A 10,040-nucleotide genomic window follows, 5' to 3' on the forward strand; every position below is an offset into this window, starting at 1 on the left:
GGCAGTAGGTGACAGCAACACACAGTATGGGGGCAGTGGTGATAGAGATTTTAGCACAGGTGGCAGACTGCCATGGATTCTGATGTGTTCCTGTGCTCTACAAATCACGTTTGGACAGTATAGAAATGAACTTCATTTGTGCACATAGCGTGGGGAGGGCTGAGGAGGTTGCTGGGAAAGTGCTGAGACCTGAGTTAAATCCCCAGAACGCACATGAAGCCACCCACACCTGGTAGCACAAATCTTTAATCACTGTGATTCTATAGCAAGGTGGGAAGTGGAGACAAGAGAGTCCCCGGCAATACTGAGCCAATACATAGCATTGAACAATAAAAAGATTCTGCCTTAAGATGCAAGACAAGAACTAACACCTAAGTTGCCCTCTGACTTCCATACTGGTGCCACGGTACAAACGGGACTAGTCATACAAACACAGATATGCACACGTGTATGTATATATATACACTGGGGTTCGGGGGGAAGTTGGCCTTGAGATGGATCATAATTTGCTAGCCTCTGCTTTAATGTATCTGTAAATGAGAAGGATCTAGAATAAAGTTTGAGGTCTAGAGAGAAATGGGGATGTTTGTGCTGTTCAGTGTTAGATCTCTTGCCTAGTATATGTGCAAAGCCTTAGATTCAATTCTTAACACTGGCAAAGACAAGAAAAAGCAAAAAGGGATGAATTAAAGCTATATTAAATTAAATATGAATAGACACTTGAAAATGCACTAAGCTTTGAGCAAGATCTAAGTGATGCTGTATATTTCTATAAAATTTTGTCCTACCTAAATTTATAGGAAACTGAATGGACACAAAATTCAAGGTAGTAGTCCTTTCCTGGGAAGTACGATAAGAATGGGATCTAGTGTTTGAGAGTTGTTGGTGATGTTGATTGGGGGCAGTTTTGAGACAAACGTATCCAGCCAAGCTGTCCTTAAAGTCTTGTTTTCATCCAGTGAGTTTTTAAGTAATGTTTTATTAAAATTTTGTTTGTCATAGCTTATTCTTATTTAGATTTTGGAAAATAAAGACCAAACATAGTGACTGAAATTATTTCACAGTAATTGTAATATAAGCACAGCCAGTGGAGTCTACTTCAGTACTGTGCTTTTAACATCAGGTCTCAGATGATGATAAAGAAAAAGGAGAGGGAGTTCTTCCAACTGGAAAATCTAAAAAGAAGAAAAAGAAAAAGAAGAAGCAAGGTGAAGATAACGCTCTCTCACAGGTAAAGTTCCTCAACAGTGAGCGTTCGTTGTGATACACCCATTGTGGGTGGTACGGAAAGGTGATGAAGACACTAAGAATATGTAGAGATAAATGGGAGTGTGTGAGCCATCTGTAAAAATGTATGTTGTGCCTGCATGTGTATATGTGTACGACATGTATCCTAGTATCCACTGAAGTCAGAAGAGGCCATCAGATCCGCTAGAACTGAAGTTACGGATGGTTATGAACCACCATGTGGATGATAGTAATCGAACCCAGTTCTCTTAGAGCAACAAGTGATCCTAGCCACTCAGCCATCTCTCCTGCCCTCTCCAGTCAGTTTAAAAGAAAGTTGGGCATGTTAGGGAACTGCTACATAATATTAATATAATAAAAATTGTATTACCCTGGGACTGGAGAGATGGCTCAGCAGTTAAGAGTACTGGCTTCTCTTCCAGAGGTTCTGAGTTCAATTCCTAGCAATCACTTTGTTGGCTCACAAACATCTATAATAGGGTCTGATGCCCTCTTTTAGCATGCAGGCATACATGTAGAGCACTCATACATAAAATATTAATAAATAAATAATTTTTTAAGAATTGTATTATCCTAAAAATATGTCAGAGATTTACACCGTTAAAACTAAATCAAATTGCACTTGTACTTTTTATTATGGAATGATGAGGCAGGAAAGGCGACACAAGGTCACACATGAAGAAACAAATCTCAGAGCTTCTGTGCATATGCCTTTAGCTTCACCGGCACGTGGGTGAAACAGACTGAAGTCCACTTCTGCTTCCCTCTCCACCTGCTTTCTAATCCTCCTCTCCAGGTGGGAACACCCCCCAGGAAAGTCTTAATCTATTTCCTGTCTCCAAAACCAGCCAACACCACTTTTTGGCTCTCTCCATACTGCCAACTAACCATGACCTTTCATATTCTTCAGAAGTAGTCCACCAGTTGGAGGCTGCCACCAGCCACCTGTCACTTTGCATCAGTGGGTCAAGGATGCTGTATCTCCAGAAAGCATTACTTTTTCCTAAGTCCTACACGAACTACATGAACTCTTCCCCCTCCCTAGTCTCTGACTATTCTGGAGAACCATTTCTTTATAAATGAAATGAAGATAGGCAGGGACTTGGGAGGTGTATCATCTGATAAAGTACCTGCTATACAAGCATAATACTTGAGTTTGGATCTCCAGAACCCACAGAAAAGGTGGACATGGTGTTGTGTGTGTGTGTAATCCCAGCCTCAGCAGGGAAGGACGAGGTCTGAGATGGTCAGGTCCCTGAAGCTCATTGTCTAGCCAGTCTCACCAGATCAGTGAACTTTGGGTTCAGCTATGTGCTGACCTTAAATTCACATCCGAGTTTTGAATTGCTGTAATATCACATTCCATAGAAACAGCAATACTGGGGGAAATAGAAAAAGACAAGATCTTCTGAGTAAATTGGGAGGGGAGCATGGGGACTTTGGGAGAGAATTGAAAGGGAGGGGAGAGGCAGGGAGGAGAGCAGAGAAAAATGTAGAACTCAATAAAAATCAATTAAAAATGAAATTTGGGGAAAAAATAAAACCACGTAAAGATGGAAAACACACAGAGAATCTGGACACTGTAAAAAAAAAAAAAAGAAAGAAAGAAAGACCAGTATTGGAAAGAAACTTTTTAAATAACATTTGCTATGTGTGTTTGCCTGTACCTGTGCCACAGCATGTGGTAGAGGTCAGAGGCCAACGTCTGGGAAGTCGATTGTCTCCACTATGTGGGTGCTGAGGATCAGACTCAGGTTGTTGGACGTGGTGGCAAGTGCCTTTACCCACTGAGCCCTCTCACTGCCAGGAAGGGAGCGCTGGCCGTCCTCTCCGGCAGCTGTTAGAACAGTCATAGAGTCTGACCATTGCCAGGCCTTGAAACTAACTTAGGCAGGACTTTAGAGATTTCCCGGGTGAACGTCTATAGTTAAGGGAGTAAAGACAAAGAAATTAAGAGATCGACCCTGGAGTTACATGGATGTGTCGTGTCATGGTCAGATTGGAGTTCTCTATATGTCCTTTATAATGTGGATACGTACATGTGAACGAGCACGTTGCTCCTTGAGAAGTCACTGAGTGCAGCTCTGTTTCTGAAGTCTTGTTTCCACTATCTGTATGCTCCTTTTAAATTGAATGTTAGTTTATTCTCTTTGAGTTGGATTATTTAATTAGAATGGTTCCCATCTGAGGATGGGGGGGGGTGTTAGTCTATGTAATTTAAGGGGACAGGATTTGAGACAGGATGGCACTCCTGTCCAGGCTGGCCTTGATTGTGGAGCAGTCCTTCTGCCTTGACTTCCAGGTGTAGAGAGATTACAGGCATGAGCTCACCGTACCTGGCTTGGGTACCTTTTTAAGTGAATTTATTTTCTCAGGATGTCTTTGGAACAAAGTGAATTTTAAAGAATGAAGAAGTTTAATATCGCAGACTGCTTTCTTCTGCAGGACACAGAAGAATTTGAAAAGGACAATGGAGAAGAACTTCCTGTGAATACCTCCAAAGCCCATCCAAAACAGGAGAGAGCGTTTTCCCTGAAGACCATGAGCACTAGTGATCCAGCTGAAGTACTCGTCAAAAATAGCCAGGTGATTTTTAAAAGAATAATAAAGTTTTCTTGACTTAATAATTATATAGTAATTAACATTTTATTGAAGTACTATGCAAGTATATGCCATTCTGAGTAGTGTGGTAGAATGTCATGCTATGTAAGGACAGCACCTGGGTACTCATCCATGTTATCAGATTGGTTGTTAAACTACATTGGTGTGTATGTGCAGTAACCCTTTTATTTTACATAATAGCTACCAAGCACACAGATTTGTTACTGATCAAAGAGAAGCTATATGTGCTTCTCCTTTAAGTGAAAAGATTTTCAGATCAGTAAAGATTGTGGAGAGGAAGCCTGGCAGTGGTGACCCACACCTTTGATACCAGCACTGACCCCATCTCAAGAAAAAAGGTGGGGGGAGGCGACCAGGAGCATAAGCCTTAATGTACAGTTTCCTGTACCCACTGCCAATCTCAAAACAGTCCCCTAATGCTAGAGAGGATTGCTGTACTATGCTTTTTCCTTCTAAACAACTAGGCATGTAAAGGATAGAAGACCAAGAGAAAATGTTTTAACCAACATTTACCCAAAGTACACACCTTAAAATGACCGGTTCTGTTTCCCAAAATGTAACATTTGTTTAAAAATTTGATAACAATTTTTTGAAGTTTTGTTAATTGATTTGCTTTCATTTTGTTTTACTTTGTTATTGTTTGAGATGAGGTTCCATATAACTCTGGCTGACCTCACTCAGCTGTCTAGCCAAAGTGAGCATAAATTCCTGGTCCTCCTGCCTCCACATTCCAAGTGCTGGAATTTTAGGCATGTGCCTGACAATGGCATATTTTTTTAATCATGCACTTTTTATGGAAATATTGATGAGTCAGAAGAGACTAGTTTATGAAATATTTGAGTCAATGACATGAAACAAAAACCTGATTTCTCATTGGGTAACTTGCATGTGGTGGTTTGAACACCCTCCACCCTCACCCCATAGGCTCATAGATTTGAATACTTCAGTTTATGAAGTAGTAGAACTCTTTGATAGGATTAGAATGATTGGTAGTTGTGGCCTTGTTGGAGAAGTGTGTCACTAGGGGGTAGGTTTTGAGGTTTCAAAAGCCCAAGCCAGATCCAGTCTCTTTCTTGGCCTGTGGAACAGGATGTAGCTCTCGTCTACTGCTCCACTGCCGTGCTTGGCACCTTGAGGACTAACCCTCTAAACCTGTGAGCAAGCCCCCATTTATATTAATATAACATCAATAAAATAAATGTTTTCTTTTATTAATAGTTGTCTTGGGCTGGGACATGGTCATGCACACCTTTAATCCTAGCACTTGAGAGGCAGAGACAGGTGAAGTTTGAGGACAGTCAGGGCTCTCAGAGAAATCCTGTTTCTAGGATGCTGCAAAGTTAACTCCTTGGTTAGGAGCACATGTTGCTCTTGAAGACCAGGGTTTGGTTCCCAGTACCTACATGGTGGATCACGACCATATGCAGCTAGTTGAGTACCAGGCACGTGATACACATACATACTTGCAGGCAAAACACTTACACACATAAAATAAATCTAAACAATTTAAATAAAATAGATGTATTTGAATTATCTGACTCATTCACACATTCAAAAGTTGTTGAGGTTCATGTGCCACCTACTGTTTGAGGAACAAGGCTGCAACAGTAAGACAGAGCGTCCCTGTCTGACGGAATGTGGAGTTAGGACATCTCTGACAAACAGTCCTGTCCACAGCAGTGCCTGTCGTGCTTCCCATCTAGATTTGATGCTTTTCAATCCCTCAAAGTGTTCTGAGGTAAAGGAATATGATCTCTGTTTACATAAAGTTTAGGAGTGAGTATTACAGCCAAGAGTGCTTGACGTTCTAGTGTTTTACCTAAGTCATGCTCAGAAGTCATTTTATGAAAAGACGGTTGAGTCTATGACTTAATGTAAGTAAAGTGAGAAAACAGAAGGGAAGATGAGAAGTCCATAGCAGCTGCAGGTGTGATGTAATACGAGGAACTTTAGGGAAATGTGAGCAACATGAGCGTAGGCTCGGCACCTGCATAGAAGGGAAGAATGCTGGCAGCTCTCTGAGCTCACGTCACTCCTCTTCTGCCCATGGAGGCTCCAGGAAGCACAGGAGCAAGAGAAACACGAGTTCCCTTGTTTTGTGTTCTGGGTGCTGATGAACGGTAAAGCTGACCAATGAAGTGATTCATTCACCTCTCACATACCTGAGTCATTTAATATTCTTAATATTACTGTGACAAGTTACCACCCTAATCTTCTAATCTCGTTACTAGATCCAAGAGTCTGAAGGTCTATACTGGTTGTTTGAATCAGTAGGACCCTTCCCCGTCCACTTGTGGAACGCACAAGCACTACTGTTAGCAATATTCCTGCTTCTTCTTCTTAGGGAGGAGACAGGACAGGTCAGCAAGAAGGATGCCCTAAGTTCAAAGCCAGCATAGGCCAGTCTGGGCTGATACACTGGGGGTCTCAAAAAAAAAAAAAAAAAAAAACTTAAATAGATAAATAAAAGTAATTCACTATTTTTGTCTTTTTAACAGTTTTGATTAGTTCAGAGTTGGTAGAAATTAATTGAACTTTTCTAAAATGCTATTTACAATGAAACAGAAGCATGAAAAGTTGAAGTAGAATTAGTCTCTTATTTGAGATTCATTAGCTATTTTAATTTCTTTTTCATTTTTGAGATTTTTTTTTTTAATTTTGAGACAGGATTTCTCTGTTTAGCAGCCTTGGCTGTCCTGGAACTGTTTTGTAGGCCAGGCTGGTCTCAAACTCACAGAGATCCACCTGTCTCTGCCTCCTGAGTGCTGGGATTAAAGCCGTGAATGCCCCACCTCCCATCCCCCCCATCCATAGGTAGGCAAGATAGCAATGCACCAAACTAAATCCATAGCCCACTGGGGAGTGTATGATCTTACCCATTCTGTCAGGTAGCCCAAATTGGTAGAGATTATTTTTTAAAGCATCCCCAAAAAAATTAGTCTTTGATAATTTTAACTTGTATATATTTATCTTACTATATTCATAGATGTTATAGATGATTCCTTTTTTAGTTGTATCACTAGAGGGCAGAAATGAGGTACAGTGCTACCTATAAACTAGAAACCACTTCAATTTTGCTTGCTGTTAGTCTCTGGATATTGCTATAATACTTAATATTATATGAAATTTATACGAAATTCTGAAATGATTTTATTCCAAAATAGCCTATCAAGACTCTTCCACCTGCTGTCTCTACCGAGCCATCTGTCACCTTATCCAAAGGTGACTCTGACAAGAGCTCTTCCCAAGTGCCATCGATGTTACCAGACACAGACAAACCCAAGTCGAATCCTAAGCAAAACAGTGTGCCTCCCTCGCAGAGTAAGTGCTTTGTTTGTCCTTGCATTTTTTCTTACATTATGTAAAGGTTCTGATCTTGGGTTTCTGTAGGATAGTAGAGCACTCCCACCTTCTGGAAATGTGTGGGTCTTTGAAACTTCGCAGAATGGAGTTGTGAGGGCCAGTGCTAAGATAATACGAGCCGTGAAGATTGGAGATGCTCTCTTGGCTCCTTGCCCTTTTCCTTTGCTCAAGTTCCTGAGGCTGCCTGTTACTCTCCCCTCATCTTCTCCAGCTGTCGATAATACAATAGTGCCCCATCTCAGAGAGGCGGGAGGGAGGGAGGGAAGGAAAGAGAAAGAAGAAACAGTTATCTGTGGGCTGGCGCTAGCTGATTATAAGCAGTTACAGTTAAAACCTTGGCTTGAAAAAGACGGAAAACAAAATGTCAAACTTGAAAATATCCAAGACTGGGAAACTTAAAACATAAAATGTGAACATTTAAAAGTTTCTTACTAGTTGTTATTTTTATATTGATCCATACTGGCTATCCTCCTTATATTTTTCTCTCCTCACTCGCCCACTTTTTTTTTCCTCTTAGCCAAGTCTGAAACTAACTGGGAATCTCCAAAACAAATAAAAAAGAAGAAAAAAGCCAGACGGGAAACGTGAATTTTTTTTCTTGAATTGGACGTGTTTACAAACACTGTCTTGAAGATTATGCTGTTTATGCAATAATTTGTGAACATGTACAGAGTTTTATATAAATTTAAACCAATTTTTAAAACAAAACTGAATTCAACACCATAAAATGGAATCAAAGGAAGGTTAATTTATGAGATTAAGAGGTGAACAGAATGCATACTACAGTGCTGGAAGACACTTGGGAGAATCTTTTCAATTGAACGAGAATGATCTGAACTGAAGAATATCATCTGGTTTACAACAGCTCCCTGTTTACGACAGATTGTGCTGTCTCGTCTGCAGCTGAGGAACAGTGGGTTCTGATTAGAAAGAAGGCCGCCTAAAAACCAGTAGGCAGCTCCTTGGATCTTATGCACGAACTTAGACCATTTGAATCTGTTTTATGCTTAAATCAAAGTGCTTCGATCAAATGCGTAATCTGCCATATCTTTACATATTTGTTGTAGCAATTTGTATTAAAGAATCACAAGTGCAAATAAAAAGTCATCTATCATTTGTTAACTAAACTGTCTTGGTTTAGTTTACAGTTCTTAAAAAGTTCTTAATTAAAACATTGAAAAATGCAATTGACTTGTATGGCTTAAAAAGTTATTTTTGATAGTCTTACATTACTTGAATTATTCAAAGTAACAGTATATTTTAAATTAAGAAAGGTAAACTATATTATTTGTTCAATATGATTAAGACTGAGACTAACAAATAATGCTCTTGTTTATGATTTGAAAACTTTCAGGCAAAATCCAAACTTAATATTTTCCTTTCCCTAGCAGTTTTTCCAGTGTCAATTCTTAGTTGCTAGTAATTTTTTTTTACTTTGAAAATGAAGTAATTTACAACTTTTGAACATATGATGGAGAATGGAAAAGTAGTCAGACAGCTTTAATTGACATTGTTGAGACCTCCAGTTATCAGGAATACATTTTTTACTGCCTTAACCTGTAGTGCGTAGAATATGCATCAATTTCTTGAAGGGGATTCATGTTTTTCTAAGAATTTTCATGTACCTATTGCAATTGTGGTCAAAAAAGGAACATTTTCTGCTTGAAACTGTGTTGGTTTAAATGACGTGTGATCTGTCACCATTTTCAGGCACTGTGTGATCTCTAGGAAACTGGCAGGCCTCTCTGTAACTGTTAATAGTGCATGCTTGGCCATGTACATTGTAAATAGCCTTTACCAAACGTGTTTGACAAGGACCATACTTAACATCACTTATGAATCGTGATAAAGAAAAAAGCCATGGTTTATTGATGTGAGTGGCTTGTTTTCATGTGGCGCCGGGGATGAACCTGATTAAAAGCTATAACCAATGGTACTGATCTATCCATCAAAATTGTCTTTCTATTTGACTGTAGTTTAATGGTATTTTCAGCTGGGAAAGCTCCAGCTGTAAAATGGTTTAGTTCTGCTGAAGACTGGCCTTATTAATGGACAGCTTTCCTCACAAGCAATTAACAGCTTTTTTTCAGGTGTTAGCATCTGTTTCAGGAACATGGCAGTGTGTTTACATGTCGTCAGAAGTTTTGTTTGAATGGGATTTCTAAATTAATGGACTTGTTTAAATAAATTCAGAAATGGATAGCATTGTTTTTATTTGCTTCACTATTGGGGTAAATAATAGATGATACGCCAGGACTGGAGCCTTCAGGTGGTTCTGTGAACTCCACATTCCCTCAGGGGGGCTGCCACCTCAGGGGGGGCTACCATGTTGTGTCCCAGAGGGACTTGGATGGGGAGTCTGCACTTTCAGAGTGTGCCAAAAGGTCAGTGCTCAGAAGTTCAGTTGAACTCTCTCAACTCTACCTCACTGTTCCTTTTTCTTTTAATTCTTTGGGCTAGATCAAACGTTAAACTTTATTTCTCCCAATTCAGTCACTTCCTGTAGGAGGCAGCACCTACACCAGGTACCAACAATACCGTCTTTGTGAGGAGCAGTGTGCCATGGGAGTAGACCAAGCACAGTGGTACCCTGGGTGGTCAGTGTGGAGATGGCCTCTGTGCCTTCCTTCTCTCTGGCTTATGAGCCAGGCTATTTTGTTTTTCAGAAGGCAGCTATTCAAGTATTCATTGCTCATTGCCTCTTTATAGATTTTTATGTAGCAGGACAGTGACTTCTTGTCACTGAACAGAGGAACTGGTTTCTGTCATCAACCCAGAAAACACTGAAACCTAGGTAATGGCAATTA

At 40.0% G+C, this 10,040-nt stretch overlaps 1 protein-coding gene across 2 annotated transcripts in view; it reads left to right on the forward strand.

Moving 5' to 3' along the window:
• Mtdh (metadherin) overlaps window positions 1-9,433 on the forward strand; it is a 54,883-nt gene extending 45,450 nt beyond the window's left edge. For both annotated transcript variants that reach the window (XM_038342019.2, XM_038342018.2), the window contains 4 exons: window positions 1,124-1,231; window positions 3,694-3,834; window positions 7,035-7,191; window positions 7,751-9,433. In XM_038342019.2, coding sequence (XP_038197947.1) covers window positions 1,124-1,231; window positions 3,694-3,834; window positions 7,035-7,191; window positions 7,751-7,821 — 477 coding nt within the window. In that variant the 3' untranslated portion in view covers window positions 7,822-9,433. The remainder of the gene's footprint in view (window positions 1-1,123; window positions 1,232-3,693; window positions 3,835-7,034; window positions 7,192-7,750) is intronic.
• Window positions 9,434-10,040: the final 607 nt, after the last annotated feature.

This window comes from Arvicola amphibius, chromosome 9, assembly GCF_903992535.2.
Source record: "Arvicola amphibius chromosome 9, mArvAmp1.2, whole genome shotgun sequence".
In the NCBI taxonomy this organism is placed as follows: domain Eukaryota; kingdom Metazoa; phylum Chordata; class Mammalia; order Rodentia; family Cricetidae; genus Arvicola; species Arvicola amphibius.